The sequence below is a fragment of the Neopelma chrysocephalum genome, unplaced genomic scaffold (genome assembly GCF_003984885.1).
Source record: "Neopelma chrysocephalum unplaced genomic scaffold, ASM398488v2 Primary Assembly neopelma1_59, whole genome shotgun sequence".
In the NCBI taxonomy this organism is placed as follows: domain Eukaryota; kingdom Metazoa; phylum Chordata; class Aves; order Passeriformes; family Pipridae; genus Neopelma; species Neopelma chrysocephalum.
In genome coordinates this window covers 12,517,300-12,539,622 of record NW_020897714.1, presented here as the reverse complement: position 1 = coordinate 12,539,622, position 22,323 = coordinate 12,517,300, and the positions used below count along the sequence as shown (strand labels likewise).

Here is a 22,323-nt window from a genome sequence, read left to right as displayed (position 1 = left end):
AGACAGCTTAAACAGATATTTTTGGGCACTGCTATTGAAAGAGACAGTCCTTGCATCTGTAGACCTTTCATGATAGGCAGCTTGTCTACCAGCTGCTCTCTCCAACTATAAGCCTTTCTGGCCTCATCCTCTCTCTGGCTTGTGCCAGAACAAGTGTTCATGTGGCAGGAGTGAACAAGATAAAGGAGCTGCCTTGAGTTATATTTAACTTGAGGAGTTCTCCATTTTGAGTTGTCACAAGTTGCACAAACACAGGTGACTTACACAAGTTTGCCTGCATGTGGGGAAAAAGGAGATCAAAGGAAATGAGCAGGAATAGTTGGTGATGAAGAGGACGGGACCACACGTTTCATAGTAGTGTGGGATTAAACAGGTTTAACTCAAGCATATTAATGCAGTGCACATTCAGGCTGTTTCCTTCTGCAGTGTGTGCCTTAGCAATACAAAAATGCTCCCAGTCAATGTTTCCATTTCATTTGCATGAGACCCTGTCACTTATTTCACTCTTTAGTGACATTTGTTCAAGCCCATTACGTTTAGGAGGGTTGTGCAATTGTAGTTGATTGGACTTCAATGAGTGCCTTCAGTGCACTGAGCCAAGTTTGCTTTGTCTGCTGATACAATATTGTAAAATATATGAATAAATATCCTTCTTGGGACATTTAGACATATTTGTTTGAGTACAGTGAAGATAGAAGCCAAAAATATTTTAACCGATGTCTCTTTAAGTTCATCTTGTGCTTCTTATGGCTATGAACAAACTAATGCTTGTGTTGCACATTAAATAGTTGACCACTTGAAAAGTGAGCAACTTAAATATATATTTTACTTTACATTTTCTTGTGATTTCTCCAGCTTCTCTATTTTTTGTAGTTGTACCTTCCACAATGTTTTTCTCTCCCTTCATACCTCAAAGATAAAAGCTGAAGCTTAGTTGTAACAATAAGAGTGTTAATTTGAGATGCTTGATAGTCTATCTTAGAACCTGGGTAAAGAAAAGAAAATCTAATCTTTACTCACCAAGTTCTTGTAATGTTTAAGCTTAACTTGGTTCTGATTTTGCTTAGTTCTTAAATTCCGTTGGTGGGGGGAGTGAAGAGGGAGACTAGGCTTGGTTGTGGTTACTGTTCTTGGAAAAATTCCAAAATAGCACAATTCTTCTTGATAATCTTCATTTGAATACATTACTTCAGCTAAGTGGTATAAGTGGAATGCCCTTTATCCCTATAGATTATTTTATGTTGTTATTTAGATTCATTTAGTCTTGGCTATGTCAGTGATCCTGAGATCCTGGAACTTTCCTTTCAATAAACAGAAAATTTTCTAATTTTCTCTAAAATTCTTCAATCTTCCTTGAAATCAGTGAGTAAAATTTTAAGTTTTTAATAGATATAACTGATAGATGAAGAAACATATAACAGAAAGATTGAGGTACTCGTTTCTGTCTTAATGAATTTGCTAAATTTCCCTTCATCATATTCCATGCAGATGGGAGCTGGGGAGTGTTTTGCCTGAAGCAGCACAACATTTCTTATATTTCCTACTAGGAGACCACCAGCTCTTTTTCAGCAGGCTCAGTTGATGCTATGATATCTCTATATAAACTTAAATTTTGATCAAATGCTTGATATCTGCTATGTATTTTAACTGTTTGACTCCTGTTCTTGCATTGCCTTGGTTCATGAAAATCTTGTACAAAAATTCTCCTTAGATTGACTTAGGACGAGCTTTTTGTTCACATCTGTTAAGTTTCTTATAAGGCTTCATGACCTTCTGAACCTTTCAGTTCAGACAGCTATCTCTTTCAACATGCTTTCTTTCCAAATATGACTCAACAATAAGGGAAGTGTATGCATTCTACAGTACTAATACTCTAATTATTACCTGGGAAAAAAACCTTAAGGCTTTGTTTTTACCTGGTTTGGTATGCTTCTCTGTGCATTTTCAACCAAATATAGGTCCTTTCTTTGAAGTGCCTTAGTGTACTTGAATTACTTAGAAGAAGGTGCCAAATGCTTTAGAGACTACATTTTATCAGAACAGTTGTCCTAGCTTTCAACTCAATAAGTCTCTTTTTTTCTACTTAAGTAAATTACAGGTTTTTGGATAAGATCCTTGGATGGATCCTTGGACTGAACACTCACTGTGTTCACATGATATTTGACTGGTATCTTGAGGGTGAAGTAAAACTAAAGGCAGAAGAAAGAAATGGCAAAGATTTGTATAATTTTTCTAGGTGGTCTTCTGTGACTAGCACTGGTGGCAGTTGGGTAAAACGGAAAAAACTTAGTCCCTACATAGTCTCTGTTAAAATATTGTTAACTTTTCTCCTGTAAATAGAGTAAGTAATTTGTTGTGTGAGAAACTGGGATTTAATTTTGCTTGTGGACTGTTTTGATTAGCTGTAAGAAATAATTGACACTGTTAGTTGAAGCAATGACTTGCTAGAGCATATTTATTAAACCATGATCGAAAGATTCTGGGATTTATGGGAAGTGCTTCTGAATGCAGTGACTGTACAATCAGGTCCTTAAATCTTGGAATTATGTGGAAATGCAATATTGTACCTGTGCTTTACGTAATACCAATGCTAACTAGTCGCTATAACCAAAGCATTATTTCTTCATCCTTCAGATGCTTTAGCTGTTGTCATAGAAGTTGCAAACCATGCCAATGACATCATGAAGCAGGGTGTAAGTATTTTGACTTATGAAGCTGGTCTTAAAAAAAAAAAAAAGTCATGGATGCAAGGGCAAGTACTTATCTTCTGCTTTTTCTTCCCATAGGATAACTTTCAGAAACTCATGCAGATCCAATACAGTTTAAACGGACACCATGAGATCGTACAACCAGGAAGGGTAGGTCCTCCAGATGGCATTCAGCAGATTGCAGTAAAGTGCAGCACAGATGATATGCAAGCAAAGGACTGGAGCTGGCACATACCAAGAAGAAAAATGGTCCATTGCTTTATTATTCAGTTCTAACAGTCAAGTGAATACTGCCACTCCATATGTGTGGGGTGTTTTTTAGACATTTTTTAGATACCTTGCAGGCAGGTTTTTGTCCTCAAGCTTAACCTTGTATTTGTTGTGGTTTCAAGTGCAGCGTGGAAAACTGTAATGCAGTCATTCACACTCGCTTTTAGAGGAACCTAAGGATAAACAGGTTTTCTCAGAAAGGGAACCCTGAATCCCAAAACTTCTGCAGCACCTCTAGTGTAGTAATAATAATCATAATCATAATAGTGATGAAGAAGTCAGCTCATTTGCATGGCTTCTACCCTAAAAACCTAATTTTAATTTTGTTTAATTTACTAGGTCTTTCTGAAAGAGGGAACACTGATGAAGCTGTCACGGAAGGTCATGCAGCCACGAATGTTTTTTTTGGTAAGATGTTGTATATGTTGCTGTGTGTCTAATACGAGTGTAATTTTAAATGGTTGAAACATTACACTGTAAACATAAGTAACTAATAACTGCAAGTAGTAGAAAAAATGACCAATTGTTGCTGTTCTACTTATTTAGTTCTAATTTAGAGAGATCATCTGTGGCACATGCACTAATTTTAGTAGAAAACCGTTTCTCACTAAAATGTACTATTTTGAACAACGCTTATTTAAAATCTGAGAGCTTTTACGAGAAGACATTATCTGTGGTAGTGAGGAAACAAACACAGTTACTCCATCCCACTTAACTGTACCAGGTCTTGAAACCTAGAACTCTGTCACTGCTATTGCGCCCTTCCCTCCCTCCCCTCCCTGCCCCCTTCTTCCTCCTTTCTCCTTCCCCACTCCCTCCCTCCTCCTCTCTCCTTTCCCTTGCAGGAGCTCCCATGCATCCTGAGTAGAGCACTGGGATGGAAGTTAAGTGCTGGGTTCTCTTCCTGTCTCTATTACTGCTTTATTTTGAAACTTCTGTGCATCTCTGAAGTTTCTGTTTCCACTTGAACCTTTTGTTTATCTCTTCTATTTAGACAGTAAAGCAGCTGTTATCATGTGTAATTTATGACATTATTGGTCCACAGTCCTGGCTGAAATCTGTCTTGTGATTACTATAGTATGAATAAATATTTCCCTAGGGAGTCATGGAATCAGTTATGGTAATACTCTCAAAAATCTAGTGCTATCCTGAGCTGACCTTCACAAATTACATGTTGCTAATTTGAGTGTCTCTGGCTTGGATTTTCTTTGTTTTGTTTTTGGGGGAATGGGTTTGTTTGGTTTGGGTTTTTAGTTTTGTTTGTTTGTTTGTTTTAGATATAAATGGTACAGACTAGTGTTTATACCTTTAGACACTTGAGCAGTGATTTTTCCATTGATTATGTTGTGAAGATTTAGTAAGGCTCCTGAAACGTTTAGTTATTTTGCAAAGAACATCATAGCAAAAACTTACAAGACACTTCAGGTTTTGGCGTCTGTTTCTGTGCAGTAAATGAAGTTTGGATCCATGGGTTGAACAGCACAGAAAATAAAAAAAGTCTTAGTAACTGTTCAGTAAGTGTGCAGAATGAATCTGAGTCTGGTAGAACAGGAAATAAACAGTAGATGCACTTTAAACTGGTAAAATTCACATGGTACATATAATTAAGTTTGTCCTTTTAATCATAAATTGCTAATCTCCATTCTGCTATCTCCAAGTTTCTGGATTATTTTGGTTTGTTTGAATGGTTAATTCTAATATCCCTTTAAAGTAGTTTGCTATATCATATGGCTGTGTACATGAGAAACATTTTTGTCCATTTTGACAGCCTGTTCTTTGACATCTTTGCACTGTTTACTCATGTGCCAAGTGTGTATTTACACAAGGAGGATATAAATAGATACCTATTGTTATCTAATTCATACATGAAAATGTTTCTTGGATTCTAAGTGGAATAATAGGAAGTAGAGGATGCCCTTCTGGGCAGTTATCTCAGTGGTGTAGGAGTTCTGTACTTCCAGTAAAATGCATCTGAATTACCTGTCTTTTAACAGTCTTTAGTCATTAAAAACATTGCTTCTGTATTACAGTTCAATGATGCCCTGTTGTATACTACTCCAGTCCAGTCAGGGATGTATAAACTCAACAATATGTTGTCCTTGGCTGGAATGAAGGTGAGTCACTTGTTTAAATGAGTCTTTCTCCAAATCTACCTGAACTCAGGCCTTCAAATTTTCAAAACACAACAATGTTTACTGTTGGCAAGAGATATTAAATATACTTACATTCCAGAGCAATCCTACAGGCTTAACATTGCTTGTATAATATGACCTGTGGGGATTGCTGTCTAGGTTTCCCTAAAAAACTCTGTTGCCGTAGGATCATCTCAGCTGCATTTCACCCAGTGTTGTCCTACTCTGAAATAGTTTGTCTACTTCTTTTTCGTATTGTACTTTGTTTAGACTGCCTCGATTTTTCCTTTTAACTGCTTTTTATTGCCCACAACCAGAGATTAGACGTCTTTGCATGATAAACTCCTGGTGGGTCAAATCTCTGGTTTATAAAGATTTGCTAACTGTGAGGAAAGATAAGGCTTTTGTTTCTGAGCCCTTGTGAAAAGCATCAAAGTGAAGCCCTGAGCCCCTCTGGGTGTAGCAATAAGGGACATGCACACACACTCTGACATGACAGTGGGAACAACAAATCATTGCCTTGGGAATCATTGTCTTTGGTCCTGTCAGAAAAAATCACCAAGTCCAGCTGCAGTGCAGATTTGGCACCCAGGTCCAAGCTTTCACAGGCAGAGCTGCAAAATCTCTGTTGCCAGCAGATGTCTTGTAGTGACTCAGAACCACTCTTGACTTTTAAACCTCCTTATGTTTGAAACCTGGTAGCTCAGAAAGATCAACAGGGTGGTGCAGGCCTTGCTCACTCTGGGGTACACCAGTGGGCTAAATCCTGTCCTGCAGCAGCAGCAGTGCCTTTTTTTTTTTCCCAGTTGGAGCAGGTGCTTATTGGAAAACATGGCCTGGGCATGTTGAAGCACAGTGAAGGTCTCTGAGAGCTTCATTCCCCTGTATGTCTCCAGTGTTTGTATGGAACTACAGTGAAATAAAAGGATGGGCTGCATGTAATCTTGGTGTAGCTAGGCCCTCTGGACTGGTGTATGATCTCCTCTTCTGAGTATTTTCTCTCCAATGTACCCTTTCTGCAATAAAAATGTAAGAGATTTTACAGGAAGTAAAACTAAAGCAACAACAGAAGTACCATTTTAGTTTGAATGTAAAGTTTTCTCTTTTGGCTGAAGGTTAAAAAGCCAACCCAGGAAGCCTATCAGAATGAACTGAACATTGAAAGCGTAGAGAGATCCTTCATTCTTTCAGCGAGGTAAGTCTTCCAAATGGATAATGATTTTAAAACTGTGTGGTTTCAAACGGGCCACACAAGCTTTTTATAGCTTGTTTTGGGCTTAATGTAATGAAAAGTTACCCTTGCCTAGAGTGATTACAGAATAAAGGGAATCGGTTAATCAGAGTGAATAAAACCCTCATTTGGTTCCTCTTTTTCAGCTTAGCTACACTTTCAGAAACTTCACGTACATTGAAATATTATCCTTGCACTGCCTTTCCTTGAGAGGGTTTCAATTAAATTAATTTTAGGCTTTGATTTTCAGTATTTTTTGTTCTTCCAGAGTTATTGATATGCTCTGTCACTGCATCTACAGGACAGGATATGAAGCTTAACAATAAATTTTCATGTTATTTTTGGTAACTGATATACATTGGAAGAAGTCATCCTGATCTTTTAGCAAAAATAACACTGCAATTGAAACAGGAAACAGATCTTGTGAACCTGAAATTATGGAAATGGCCACAATTACTGCAATGGTGCTTGTCTTTACCAGAAAACCAAATTCTCCATATAGCAGCAAAAGGATACATGGCCACTAAACCGGAGCAGCTCAGGTCACCTTCACCGAGATGCCTTTAGCAAAGGCCTGGTTTTGTGGATTGTTGTTTTTACTGTGCTTGAGTTGAAGTTTTATATATTTTGACATTTGTGACAGTGCTGATACCAATGAAGAAAGACATGTTCTCTCCTTTGTTTAGCAAGGCTGAGCAAGGGCAGACTGCTGCTTTTTGTGTGACCTTGTAAATACCAACATGAGAATGTCTGCATAAAGATAGCAGTATCTGTAGCTGAGGGGTAGACCAAGGTTAACATTGTCAAAATTGCCAAAGGAAGTAGCTCAATTGCCTGAGTAATTGATAACAACACACTTGAAATGAGAATTTTATATTTCTTCAACAAACTCAAATATTTTTTATAGCTCTTCTGCACACTTGGAAAAAAAAAAAGGTGCATTTCACAGTTTAGGGTATGATTCTGCTCCAGTGTAATATGAGCAGGTCTGTGCTGCTTAGATGCCTTGGTGACTGGATGTCATAGGGATACGTGAAGGCATTTATGGGATGGCAGTAGACAATGTGGATTTATCTCTGCTTGACTTGAAACAGCATTTCACTTTTAATTCAGTTGTTTAAAAAATTGTCAAAAAATCATTGGAACTTCTGAAAATATCATCTTGAAATACAAGCTACCTGTTTTCCACAAAACAGGATAGACTTGTCTTTTTGAGGAACTGATTAAATGGTAGGTTAAAATCAACTCCTGTGAAATATGTGCTGGTTCATAGGGGAAAACCCCTACATATAACATTTTAATCAAATTCAGCATGGTTTGTGACTTGCTTTTGTCTTGACCTTGAAATTGCTGGAATTTACCTCATTTTACCAACTAAGGCTACTCTGATTTGTTTTTTCTTTTTTAGTGATGCTGCATCTTTGGAGAGCATTTAGCTGTATTGTTTTTATACTTACTGGAAGCTATGGGTGTGCCAGAGCCCTAAGTTACACAACAGTGATAGAGGGAGGTTGCATTTGCATGGCAAGAAGGAAGTGCTGGGGGCCCCAGATGTAAATGACAGTTTTCAGATTGTTTTCTGTCTGTAAGCAGAACTGGGCCTATTGTGGTGTAGGAGGGAAACAGTTGAAAAAACTACCAGCAACAGGTGCTTGCATATATTTTTTCCCAATTAATTATGTTGTTCCTATTGATAAATATCCTGAAAGTGAAAAGAATCTGGATCTTGTCAATACAGGCTACATCTTCCTTTGAACGATGCCTCATTCTAACAGCTTCTTGGCTCCCATGTGGTAAAAATCTCAATTGCAAAACTGTTCAAATTAGTATTAAAGACATTGGAGACAATTTTCACTTCTGAGTTTTTTTCAGATAATAAGCATTATGTGGAGTGTACACCAAAGAGATTCTGAAATGATCCTAAGAGATGAGGCAGAGAAGGGAGTGATTAAGCTGGTGAAAAATTGCTATTAATACAAAGTAGGCCAGTTAATAACAGAAGTATAGATTAGTACCTAGACAAGTCTTTGTCTCTTCAGGTTTAGTTTTACTGACTGCATTAGTGTTCTGCTTTATCTAGTCTGGGTTGAGGTTTCAGTTTTCCTGGGATATCTGTAGGAATGTGAATTGTTTTTCATGGTACAGTGCAGTATTGTACTAGAAATCTCTTCATCAGAGGAACGAATTAGCACATCTGCATGATACAGCACTGCACAGAAGTAGTGGATTGGTCCTGAAGACAACAGTCATGCCAGCCTGACATGGTCTGAGGCCAGCTGGCCCCGTCCCCCTCAATAAGGCAAGCAAAGAGCTACCTCAGGCAGACATAGCTGCATTGCTTTCACTAAGGATAGCTCAGGCAAGGCTAGCTCAGCTGGGAGAGGTGCTCTGATCCTGGAAACAAGAGAGGTATAAGTCTGTGAGCCCTCCTAGGGCCACTGAGCAGCTGTGATGTGTGTGTGCCCCTAGCACACGCATTTGCCAGTAGTAACCATTGCTGGGGCTCTCTGCAGTCCATTTAAAGCTTTCTACTGTTATGTTAAATATCAAATAAATAAAAAAAATAATAATGTTTAAAAACCCTGCAATTTTAGTAAGCAGATCACTTTTGGAAGTGATACTGGAGCTGCAGCAGGGGAAGCAGCAGGGCTGGGCAGCTGTGGGGGGAGGCCTGGGAGTGACAGCGGAAGAAACTGCCTATTTTGCTGCAGCAAACCATTACATCAATTCAGTTGCCAGTGGCACCACCTTTGCTCTTAAGTTTTGAAGGACTGTAAACAATCCTAAAGGCTAGCACTAGCAAACCTACCAAGCACAAGCTTCCTGGTGAAATATTAGGGTGTTAGCTGCTCCATAAATAGCAATCTCCACATGATGGGGGGGATGCTTAATCTTGAAAAACTGTGCCAACTTTAAATTTAATACAGTTACAGGAATCCAATTAAATGTAACCAGATTTTGAAAAAAGCCAAAGGAGTTCATTAGAGTTATGAATATTATGTAGTTAATGCAGACCAGTTGTTCTTTCCGGATGAGGAAGCAAAAGTAAATAAACTGAACAAAATGTTCCACTCAGACTGTGAGATATTGGGACAGACAATAATACATTGCTTTGCCTTTGCCTGTATCTTATTTCCTCTCCTTTTGTTCTGATTTTGTTGTTGTGTGTGCACTAGATATTTTTTTTCTGCTCATGCCTTACAGGCTTCCCATGTGTTTACCTTACTAGATTTGTCCTCTCTGATTCTCTATAGTACTCAGTTTCATCCAGTTCAAAACCCCAGTTCAAAGTATTTTCCTTGAAGGCTCAAAGATGGTGAAAGCTTCCAAATTCACCTACAAAACCACTAAACAATAATGGTTTAATTAATTGGTGCTAGACCCCTCATTAGTGTAAGTCATTGCTTTCCTCTTCCCTGGCTTTCCTTTCTATATCTTTCTATTCAATTACTTGGATTAAACAGATTAATTTATTGGATACCAGTCAAGAAGTTGGGAATAGAAAAAATGTTGGCAATGGATACTTGTTCAAACTTTAGAAGCCCTTTTTAAAGCTGGCATGGCATCTTAAACAAACAACCTAACTGTTTCTCTGCCACAGAACTTCTTCATCCTTCTCAGAGCCTTCTCCGTGGTGCTGGCACAAGTGCTTGTTCAGCTGTGTGATGAACTCAGTTGGTAAACTGATCCACAGGAAGGGCAGGTTGATGGCTTACTTTAATATGGATTTGTTTCCCAGTCTAGCCCACTGCATAACTATGTGTGTTCTGGCACAAGGGTGAAAATAAGACGCAGTGGCTGAAAGGACAGTAGGCTGCCCTTTGCAGCAGGAACAGCATGGATTTATGAAAACAGTGGTGTGCCCATGGCCAGAGGAGATGCTTTGGCAGTGCACGTAAGCTAGTATAGCTGCAACCTCCTGCTGTACTGAGCACTCCTTATTCTCTCTGCTCTTTGTGCCATGCCACTTTAGCCTGATGTTTTCCTTGCTCTTGATTAGTGATCCACCAGCTGTAGGATAAGGAGATAGAGTAAGCTCATCTGTTCATCTCTTTAAGTTAGCTCATCCAATGGAAAATTTTGGAAAAAAAAGAATTATGTAAAAGTAGCATGACCTGTAGTAGGAGTAGTCAGGAGCACAAGGCAGGAGAAGAGTCAGTGTGGTTTTTTTCTGACAGAGGCTTAGGGTTTCACAGGGCTGGGTATAACAAACTGCACTCTGAGACAGAAGGAAGCAGGGAGAAAAAAGACTTGTTGAAATTTCAGGTTGCCTTCAAGAGGGAAGGCCAAATCTTTGTTCTGGAACCACCATTTATACCAGTATCATTCAGGCTATTCAAGGGTCCAGGGAGAAGGGGAAGCAATGACAGACAAGTTTAAAACAACCACAGGGTGTTTTGGAAGGAGGAAAGGGAGGGAGGGAATCCACATTAAAACAACAGACACAGAAATCCTTTTTAGTATAAATCAACACAAATAGCTACGGTTAAAAAATTATGCCAGTTTTAGTAGGAATTGGGGATGGTCTATAAAATGAAATTGGAAGAGAGTTACATCAGTGTGTAATAAAGCTAATGAAATTCTAATCAACACTTGCTTAGTTTTAAATGTTAATAATAATAAACTGGTTTTGTGGGTTTTTTACCCCAACAGTTCTGCTACAGAAAGAGATGAGTGGTTAGAAGCTATCTCCAAGTCAATTGAAGAATATACAAAAAAGAGAATCACATTTAATCCGAGCAAAAGTCTTGAAGAGGTATATCACAAAATTATTGTTGGTTTGTTCCCTTTTTGAATATAAAGTTTCTTATAGGTGTTTAGAGAAACAAGAGGCGTTCCATGATGAATAATAAAACAGGATGGTAAATGATAAGTGAACAGATGATAGAACAGAATACTATTTCATAATGTGTTTTACTTCATAAATTTAAAATTATTTTCTTCCAAAGAACCCAAACCAGCTTTTGCATTTCTCTTTGTAATCTTGTGAACGGAAAGATGAAATGAAAAGATTTTAAAATAAAGCAGCTTTTGATACAAGTAGGCTGGTAAAGCTTGAAAATCACAGGGCTGTTGTGAACTAATTAAATGCAGCTCTGTTATCAGGCTTGCATTACAATGGTCACTGATGAAATAGTAGATAACATTTAAGACCATAACAATTTGTCAGAGAAGGCTTTTCAATATCATTAGCATTTTCCTATAATCTCTGATAAATATTAATCTTATTTCTCATCACTGAATGTAAAGGTATTCTGCTTATGTTCTCTCAGGCAGATCCAGAAAAACAGGAAGAAGATAGTCCGCTGGGATCAAAGGCTCCGATCTGGATTCCTGATACCAGAGCCACTATGTGTATGATCTGTACAAGTGAATTCACATTGACATGGAGAAGGCATCACTGCAGGGCATGCGGAAAGGTTGGGTGATTTCATGATTTTCTGTTAGTCCTTCAGGTTCCTTGTATGACAAACACAAAAGGAACCTCATCACACAACCACTTTTTTGAGAGAACACTGTACTATGTCACAATTATGTGCATTAGAAACAATGGGTTGGGGTTGGTGGTTTAGGGTTTGGATTTTGGGTTTTACTTAAGGCAGGTCTTGAACTTGATCAGTGTTCAACCTTCAACCTGTTACATGTTTTTTTATTTTGCATTCTAGGGTGCTATTTATGGTTGCTTTTGCAATTACATAATAGAAATTAATGCTAGCTGAAATAAGGAAATATATTCTTCATTAATTTCCATAAGATAAATCATGATTTTTGTTTTTAAGTTAGTACCAAGCTTGTTTTATATTTAACACTTATTAAAGATACATCTAATAAACCTTTATTTTTCTTGTTTTAATCAAGTGAGAATACAGAATTAGAATTCAATGCAATTGAGAAATCATCAAGAGAACAATGACTTTTTAATCATTTCTTTTAAATTTTTTTATTTAAAACGCTCAGTAACACAGTAGGCTTATTCTGTTATATCATGGATTGTTAACATTGGCTTATTGAGTTGTATAGTTCAGTGGGGTTTTTTTTATATTTAAACTTATCACTTAAGAGGAGGAAAGGGCAGCATGTTGAACATAAAGACACAGGAAAAATCCAAGATCTTAAACCAGTTTTACTGTAAAATAGTGCCTATTTCAGATTGTATGATGGGCTTAACAGTGCTGAAGTGAATGTCTTTTGAGTATTTGCTTATTTACAGGCGCACATCGTGTACAGTAATGGTTTTATTTGTTTCCAGATTGTCTGTCAAGCTTGTTCATCAAATAAACATGGCTTAGACTATATGAAAAACCAGCCAGCAAGAGTATGTGATCATTGCTTCAGGGAACTACAAAAACAAGGTAAAGAAAATCTTCACAAACTGTCTGTCTTATTTTTGTGACCCTTATTAACATGGTTTATCTGTGCTTCATCTTTACTGCTGGGTTCAAGTGTCTAATTCTGCTTGTGCCTGAAAAGCGATAGGCATCTGAGATTCTAAGATGCCAAACAAGCTAGGAAATTAATTTGCAATGCATTGGCTCTTCCTTCCAGAAACATGTATGCATTTACCTTACAGTAATTACACGTAGCTTATACTGCTTTCCTTTTGAGATAACTAGTGTTACATTGCTTTTCTTTAATCACAGGGTACAAGTGTATATTAATGTCCTTGCAGCTTATCATGACCTTCCAGTGGATTCATGTGTACTTTTTCTCTCTGTAATTTGTATGCCTGTAAACTTCATTTTTGACAGCTAAGCTGCTGAGATAGTTAAGCTCTGGGGCTCTGTCAAAACATAGGCTTTCATCTTATTGAAGCTGAGTCTCTTCAACCTCAAGCCTCAGCTCATCTGGAATTCAAGAATTTGGCATATCTGTACCTCAGTTCTGAAGGCAAATTCCTAACCATTGCCTACTGAAGACTGGCAACATGGATTTCAATATAAAACACCACAGCCAGAGCAGTTTTCATTGAAATGCTTTCAAAGAGTGTGGTGCCTTATGGAAAGCAAGGGTTCGATAGTGTGGTGGTAATAACATTTGCTTAGAGAGAAGGTCCAGAATCAGTGTCCTCACTCATCCTGAGAAAACTCAAATATGTCTCTTTGAAGAAGCTTCATATCATTATGCAGAAACAAATATAAAATCAATGGAGACACCTCTCAGTGACGTGGAAATCGAGTTCCATCTCACAAGAGTTACTCTGAATTATGTCCAAATAATTTAGTATAAAATACACAAATAAGATGTAAGCAGAGACTGAAAGAGTTTGCTGCCCTTCCCTGTGACAGAGGCTCCAGTTCGACACAAGCTCTCAGGAGTATTAGGAAATCTGTGACGCCCCAGTGAAATAATAAACCTATGGATCCCATGGGGATGCGGAAAGCAGCATCGATAACGCTTGAAGTAGCTGTGGGCGCCTGTGGTGCTCGGGAAGGCAATTGTCTGGACCACCTGCAGGTGTCTGTCCTGGGCACTAGAGGCTGCTGTGCTACAGGCAGTGGCAGGTGCCTTTAGCTGGGAAAAGGGCTGCGGAACAGGTTTGGGACAGCTGGCAAATCCCATGACTCTTCTGCTCTGCTCATTTTTTCAGAGCCTCACCAAGTTCAGGGACCACTCTAAAAGTAGATTTAGTGAAACTGCTCATTTCAGATTGGGCTGTAAAGAAGTGGTGGGTGTTGCTAGAAAAAGGTTTTAAAGGTTTTAAAGAAGTGAGGTGTTGCAGAAGTCTTCCAAGAGAGATGAAGGAACTGTGTGTGGCAGTGAAGAATGACAGCATATGCTCTGGAGATGAGAATGTCCAGAAGTGTATGTATGACAGTGTGATGCTGGAAGAGGAGTCCTACAGCATCCATATTGAAAAAAGCTGAGAAGTTAACAGATGTAGAGAACTGAAGAGCAGAGTTGGGGAACAGAGGTAAAATACAGACTGAACTGCAGAGGACAGCTGTAAAAATTTGGTGTGATTTTTAAGACTTAATTTTCACCTTGTTTATGAGCAAGAGTAGTTCGACATCAAGAAAACAAAAAAGACCAACTTGTTTAGTTCTAAAGTTCTTATGGCTTTTTTTTAGTTTGATTGTGATTTGTGGATTTCTAACTCATGGTGTTGATGATAACACTGAACCATTAATTCAGTGCTGAATTTAATGTAGTTAGGTGTTACTATTGAAACACTGTAATGTGAATAAAAATGCTAGCTGTCCTTAAGAAGAAAAGCCCAAGAATCAACAGCCTGTGTTTCATCTGTGACATATTCATCCTGTGCATTTTAGATAACCAGTGCACTCCTAAGAGCGGATCCCCAGTCAACCATAAATCTCCATCAAGTGCCTTGTCTACAGTATTACATAGTATTCCCTCTGGAAGAAAGCAGAAAAAAATTCCTGCAGCCCTCAAAGAAGTAAGTGCATTATTGGTCAAAAGTGATGCCTTGGTATTATATAATCAATATTAACAATGCAAAAAACCAATTCCATATTTTAGCCATCTTCTCTAGAAGCAAAAGTCAAAATGTATCTGTAACTGTGGTTTGGACCTTAGTTTTAAATAGGCAGGGATGTGAACTATGAAGCAGTGTGTAAACTGCATGAACACCTGTGAGATTGTGATTCAGATAGATAATCAAAATTGTAATTTCTTTCTTGCTTCCCTGTGTTTCCATGAATTGTGATTTACCTCTGCACCAACAATCAGTGAGAAGACTCCTACACCAGCTCAGCTCTTGGCTTATGACTAGGAAAGGTAGATCTAAACCCTACCTCTCTATATACACTGGAGGTCTTTGGAATGGGAGGAAGTGATTTTTCTCGGCAAGTCTGCAGATGACACCAAGCTGTGTGGTGCAGTTGACATGCTGGATGGGAGGGATGCCATCCAGAGGGACTTGGACAGGCCTGAGAGGTGGGCCTGTGTGAACCTCATGAAGTTCAACAAGGTCAAGCACAAGGTCCTGCACATGGGTCAGGGAAATCCCAAGCACAAATATAGGCCGAGTGGAGAGTGGATTAAGGCTTGCCCTGGGAAGAGAGACCTGGGGGTGTTCGTGAATGAAAAGCTCAACATAACTTGGCAATGTGCACTTGCAGCCCAGAAAGCCGGTTGTGTCCTGGGCTGCATCAAAAGCAGTGTGGCCAGCAAGTCAATGGAGGGAATTCTTCCCTTCTTCTTGCTCTGGTAAGACCCCACTTGGGGTGCTGCACCCAGCTCTGGGGTCCCTGACACAATAAGGGCATGATAATGCCCAACATAATAAGTCCAGAGGAGGGCCACTAAGGTGATCAGAGGGCTGGAACACCTCTCCTAATAGGACAGCATGAGAGAGTTGGAGCTGTTCAGCCTGGAGAGATCTCTGGGGAGATCTTGGAGCAGCCTTCCAGTACCTGAAGAGGGCTTACAAGAAGGCTGGAGAGGGACTTTTCACAAGGGCATGTAGTGATAGGACAAGGGGGACCCTCCTTAAGCTGAAGGAGGGTAGGTTTAGATTAGATATTAGGAAGAAATTCTTTACTGTGAGGGTGGTGAGAAAGTGGAACAGGTTACCCAGAGAGGTTGTGGACTCTCCATTCCTGGAAGTGTTTGAGAACAGGCTGGATGGGGCTTTGAGCAACCTGGTCTAGTGGAAGGTGTCCCTGCTCATGGCAGAGGGGTTGGAAATAGATAATCTTTAAGGTCCTTTCCAACCCAAACCACTCTGTGATTCTGTGATTCTTCTGATGTAGGAATGCGTGTTCTCCAGCTGTACATGGTCCTCAGCCCTCTCTTGTCCTGTTGCATCCAAGTTAAGTTCCAAACCTTAGTGGCAGAGGAAACCTCTCTTCCAGATCAGATAGATGGTAGCAGACAAAATTGTTGTAGACGGCGGGAAAAGAATACATGACCATAGAGATTGATCATGACTTATCCAACTTTATTGCTGTAGGCTTTGTGCTTATAAAGGTTAATAATTAGCCTCATACATATTACAAGCGCTAGCTCATCATTGGCTTCTGATTACCTAAGTTATATTTGCGCAAATGCTGTTTCTTTCACATTCTTATGGTTACTTATTTGCTATTTGTTCTGCTTTCCCATCCGCTTTATTCTATTCTTCTGTCACCTACACAGTTTCACAGAGATACAGTGACCTTCTAGCAGTTTTCCTTTACCGTGGGACCAGAGCTATAGTGTCTCTCTCATGGCCTCTTTCTATCAACCATGTCTCTGTAATACTTTCCACAGTATTTTCCACACTTCCCCCGTTTTCTTTTGATAATGTTAAAAACACATCACTCATTGCCTTTGCTAGCATATTCTGTATACATTTAAAAACACAAGGAACGATGCATAAAGCAGCTAGCAGTATCAGCAAAAGTGAAATAGCTTGTTTAGTAATCTCAGCGAGCCATGGTCCTAAGCCTAACTTTGCTAACCATTCCCTAATGGGATCCTTTTGGACTGTAAAGTCATTCAAATGATTTTGCATTTCTTTTAGTTTTTGGTAGATGGACTGAGAGCGATCAGAAAGATTCATACAACACATGCCTTCAAATTCTTCACATCCATGCCCCTGAGCCAGCAATAGAAAGTCTATAGCTGCTCTGTTTTGTAAAACAGCATGTCTTATTTCATCAAAATCATGAGCCAATTCTCCTAGAATTTTCGAGGTTCTATTCATTTGATTCCTTACCCAACAAGCTGTTCTCTGGACAAGAACTAAGCTCTTTTTTGCTCCAATGGGGGCAAATATGGATGCAAAGAAGTTTGCCGTAGGCATCCAAAATTTAATGGGTTGGTTTTCTACTGATTTACAATATTTATCAAATTCAGTGTCTCGTTTGTTCCGAATATTTTTTCTTTTCAACTGCGTTATTTGTCTCATAGTGGGTGTAGACATAGTCAACTTTCCCAAGTAACATGGTCCACCAATGGGGTATCTAGGAATGCCAGACCACGCTCTATTACCACAAATCAAGAAATAGCCAGGTGGTAAGTATTTTGGCTTCGTCACACTGACCGACACATTTTTGACATAGCCTTGGCACCAGGTTATATTATCGTATGGAGGATTCTGTGCTGTTATGTTCGTGGTGGATACATTCCCAATCGTTTGCTGCCATTGTAGAAAGGTCCTTTCCTTATTCATATTGAGTCTAAAACAAGAGTCATTTCCATACACAGCTCCAAATAGCTGTAACTCACTAGGGCTGTCTATCATTGTCCTGTTTAGACTAGCTACTAACAAAAGGGACGTCATACCTTTGGTGCCGTTCGTGCATTCTTTTGTTACATTGCAGGCTAATTCCACCTCGGTTTTGGTAGGATTAGAGCTAACCCATTCTGCAAAATCACTTGTATCAAGGTAAGGGATGTCAATCAAACATGTTTGAAAAGGATCTGACGCTAAGGCTAAGCTTAGACAGAAGTTCATTTGGCCTGTCTGGTTGGCAAACGTTACCCAAATGTTTTCTCTGGGCCCAACAGGGATACTAGGGTGTCCTTGTGTTATTAGAATTGTCTTTAAAACCCAAAACCATAGAGAAATCATCATTTTCTTGTAAATCTCCGACCATGTGCCTCTACACAAAAATCTAGATATCGTTGTGGATCGCCTTCAAAGGGACCGACAGGTAATATTGTCGTCAGGGGTGTGTCCTTCCCACACCGAGTCGCTATTATTTTTGTACTCTTGATTATATTCAATCTTTTTATAATATGATTAGTATCCCAGCGCAAATAAGCTAATACCCCTTGTTCTTCAGCTTCAAATAACCGTAATGCCTCAGCTATTGGCAAACCTGTTGTTTGCTCTAATTCACACATGCATGTCTCTAATGATAATGTAAAAGCACAGTTTCTACACCAAATACCTGACAAATTAATTTGCTCAAGCCACCATTTGCTTCCACAGGTTTTACATCTAAAAGCAATCCAGGCCAAGCAACCTGGCTCTTTGCATGCAAAGCAATGCTCTATACCAAAATCTCTTAATGAAAAGTGATACAGCGAATTCAGTGATTGGATATACTCTTCATAACTATTACACTGTCGAATTTTTAGTCGTAAGCTCTTGGGTAACCCTTTAATTTCATACAGTCGTGGTAGAAGCAACAGGCGAATCTTCTCCTCCACTCTCCTCCTTTCCGTCTCCATTATGGTTGGAGCTCGGAACATTTACAGCAGCTCGAGTCCAATTGAGCAATGCGTTGTCTTTTAGGAATTCTCAAAGGTGGAAAAATGGTGTATGCCATGACCATTATCTGTCCTGTGTAATCAGCATCAATAAGTCCAGGCAACACAAATAAGCCAGCAAGACTAGCTGATGATCTTCCTATCAGCAGTGCACCAAACACCTGTTTATTTGTTATCAAAGGCCCGTAAATGTCAGTGGGAATCTTTTGAGGTTGGGTGGATAACAAGGTGACTTCTACTGTTGTTCCCAAGTCCAATCCGAGACTACCGGCTGTGGCGGGTTGTAATCCAGGACTATTGGCTGTGGCAGGTTGCAGCTGTTCTCTTGTCCGTGAAATGGATTGTTCGGTGAAAAACTGTTGGTTGGGGTTATCTGGGCTGCAGCGACGACTTGTGTCCGCGCGCAACCACTGCAATTCTTCACGCTCCGTCGTGAGTTTCCCGAACGATTTCGGCAAGCAGAAGTGTTGTGAGTGGAGTTTTGGCATTGTTGACACCAAACTCCTGTCGCTCGGCATTCCTTTCGAATGTGTCCAGTGGCTCCACATCGGTAGCATTTTAATCGAGCTTTTCCTTCTGTAGAATTATTAGCCTTTGCTTGAAGGGGTGCAAACCTGAGCTTGGGAACTCTGAGCATGTTCTTTAAGCCCCTTAGCTAAATCCTGAATAGCATTGACTAAACATGCATTTTCTCCCGTAGGTATTTGTAATACTTTTTCTAATAACTCCTCAATGGTCCAGTAAGGACCCACTGTACTTATTACTTGTTTAACTGTTGAGTTAGCATTTTGCAAAACACACTGCTTTAACATAGTTCCCTTCATGTAATCTGGTACCCCTGCTCGAGTGATAGCAGCTGTCAATTTGTCCACATATTCACCAAATTACTCATTTCTTCCTTGTTTTAGACTCATATATAATGGTACTCCCTCTGGTTCTTTAACCTTATCTAATGCTTTCCTAACCAAAGACATCGCTTCTCTGACTTTATCAGCTCCAATATGCACTTGTGCCTCTAGTATACAGCCCCGTCCCCATTAACTCATCCACTGTAACACCATGCAAAGGATCTCCCTGCGGTCTGATTTCTGCAACACTTTCATTAGCATACGCTTGCCAATAAGCACTAAACAAAAGTTGTTGATGTTCTGTAAGTATCATTTTCACTATGGAGCGGAGATCTGAAGGTAACAAGAGCTGAGTTCCCCAAAAATAATCTAACATTTGTTTGGTGGGTTCCCCATGCAAACCAAATTCACTTACAGTACTCCGGAGCTGTGCCAAAAGCTTCCAGTCTAAAGCAGTAATAGTAGCAGTCATTCCTCCCCCTGGCACTTGATTATAAATTACTGGGAATGCCATGCCCTCTGCCGCCTGCAATCCTTGAGAATCGCCTTGTGACAGGCAATGTTTAGCGAACGCTGCCCAGGTTTCCCTCCGCTCTTTAGCCATGGCCTCCGCCGAGTCACTAAGTGCCCCAGGGACAGGCTCTTTAGCTTCCAAAGCAGGAGGGGGGGGCTGTGGCCACGGGTCAGTACTTTTCGCTCACAGATGTAGATTCCACAGAGGCAGGAGCTTTAGGCGAATCTGGATTTCCCACCTCCTCCTTAAGAGGAGCAGATGGCTGTGATGGGAGTAAGACTGATTGAACTGCCGGGGGGACTGGAGTGTTAGAAAACCAATCTTTTCTGTAATACTCTTTGTTTTGTTGCTGAATACCACGAGCCTGCTCTGCAGCTCTTTTCTCTGCCTCATGTTGCAACAATGTATCATGAACCACCCTCCAAAGCTTTCCCAGCTTTTTTGCAACTTTGTCATCATCTAAAACAGCTTCACATATTTTATCTCCAAATTTACGCCATTCCTCTAAGGAATGTACTGTATGCGGATTAATAAAACAACCCTTAGCATATCCAAAAGCAAGCAACCCTGGGAGTTCCTTTTTAAGATCTATATCCTTTATCCCCTTTTTCTGCAAAAATTCAGAAAATAAACTTTATGCTGCTTCCCTATCCATACCTATATCAGCGCGCTGTTGCAGCCCTTCAAGGTTCGGCAGCACGTACGGTAGAGCTCACCGATACGACGCTCCAGGTCCGAAGTCGCTCTTTAAGCCGACTTTTTCTGACCAGCCTCGCTGCTAAGGCTCCGACACCTTGCCATCCAACCGTGATTCCCCTGTTTCTTTAAGTCGAGACGTCGGAGGTCACCATTTGTTGTAGATGGCGGGAAAAGAATACATGACCATAGAGATTGATCATGACTTATCCAACTTTATTGCTGTAGGCTTTGTGCTTATAAAGGTTAATAATTAGCCTCATACATATTACAAGCGCTAGCTCATCATTGGCTTCTGATTACCTAAGTTATATTTGCGCAAATGCTGTTTCTTTCACATTCTTATGGTTACTTATTTGCTATTTGTTCTGCTTTCCCATCCGCTTTATTCTATTCTTCTGTCACCTACACAGTTTCACAGAGATACAGTGACCTTCTAGCAGTTTTCCTTTACCGTGGGACCAGAGCTATAGTGTCTCTCTCATGGCCTCTTTCTATCAACCATGTCTCTGTAATACTTTCCACAGTATTTTCCACACAAAATAATTGTTCTTTCAGCCATGTAAGTTAGTTAGCAACACTAACCTGAGATCAGATAAGAATTTGAGTCTTTGACAGGCAGGGCTTTGGAAATCTTCCTTAAAATACCCCTGTACTGTGAAAACCTGTACTCTTAGAGTTTGTTGATTCATTTTGTTTTTCCTCTTCAGGTTTCAGCAAATACAGAAGACTCTACAATGAGTGGCTACCTACACAGATCTAAGGGCAGTAAGAAACCATGGAAACACCTATGGTTTGTTATAAAAAATAAGGTGCTATACACATATGCTGCTAGTGAGGTAAGAGACTACATATCAGAAATAAAATATCCAATGATAATACTGTCTTTGTAACAAAGTTGTTTATTTTTATGATATAGAAACAAGCTATAAAAGTAGATCACCTTACAGTATTTGATCTGATTGTGAATGCAGTATTTTGAAAAGGCCCAGTGAGCTTGATACCATAATACATTGATATAGCTATGCCGTTTCTGATTCCAGACCTAGTTTGAGTACCTCTGCACTGCACACCATTGCTCAGCTGTAGGTATGTTCTGAATCAGCTGAATACATGGGGGGGTCTGTTTGGATGCATCACAGTGTGCTAGTGGCAAAGCCAACATTATAAAAGTATCTTGAAGTATGTTGTTCTGCAGTTCCATAAGGTCTTTTGAATGCTTGGAAAATGAGCAAACTAAATCTCTTTTCTTCTTCTCAAACTGTTGTTTTCAGCCTGGAGTTGTTATTTGATACACAGTGATGCAGTAGAAAAAAAAGAAATGCATCTTATCTAATGACATTTGCTTTTTTATTTAGGATGTGTAGTCCTATTGCAGTGTGGAATAATCTCTATTCAATATAAATGTGTGTGTGTGTGTATAAAAGCTCTGCACATCCCAGTATGTGCTGAGGATGTAGCCTCATTGCATCTTTGAATGTTTTGTAACATATGGATGTATTGTAGCACCAGAAGATATTGGGCTAATTTTATATTATATGTTAGAGTGTGCTACTAGCTTTCAAGAGCAAAACATCCAAAGCATCTGTTTAAAGGTATTGCTATTCCTCACTTACTTTCAAAATGTAAGGCCCAACCTATCCTGGCCATGTAAAGAATTACCCTTCTTCACCCTCACACCACATCCACTCTAGTTATTTCCTGGTTTGTGCTCAGATTTGTTCCTGGGTTGTTCCTGCCAACCTTTATTTTTAGAACT

General features: G+C 39.6%; 1 protein-coding gene across 2 annotated transcripts in view; it reads left to right on the top strand.

Moving 5' to 3' along the window:
• The window catches only part of FGD6 (FYVE, RhoGEF and PH domain containing 6), a 79,957-nt gene that overhangs the window by 50,430 nt on the left and 7,204 nt on the right, over positions 1-22,323 (top strand). Inside the window, exons 10-19 of one of the 2 annotated variants that reach the window (XM_027679904.1) lie at positions 2,635-2,693; positions 2,787-2,858; positions 3,318-3,386; positions 5,009-5,092; positions 6,226-6,305; positions 10,995-11,097; positions 11,615-11,761; positions 12,592-12,694; positions 14,612-14,739; positions 21,275-21,403. In XM_027679904.1, the coding sequence (XP_027535705.1) occupies positions 2,635-2,693; positions 2,787-2,858; positions 3,318-3,386; positions 5,009-5,092; positions 6,226-6,305; positions 10,995-11,097; positions 11,615-11,761; positions 12,592-12,694; positions 14,612-14,739; positions 21,275-21,403 (974 nt within the window). Of the gene's footprint in view, positions 1-2,634; positions 2,694-2,786; positions 2,859-3,317; positions 3,387-5,008; positions 5,093-6,225; positions 6,306-10,994; positions 11,098-11,614; positions 11,762-12,591; positions 12,695-14,611; positions 14,740-21,274; positions 21,404-22,323 lie in introns of those variants that run through there. The other variant, XR_003533674.1, reaches the window with a different exon arrangement.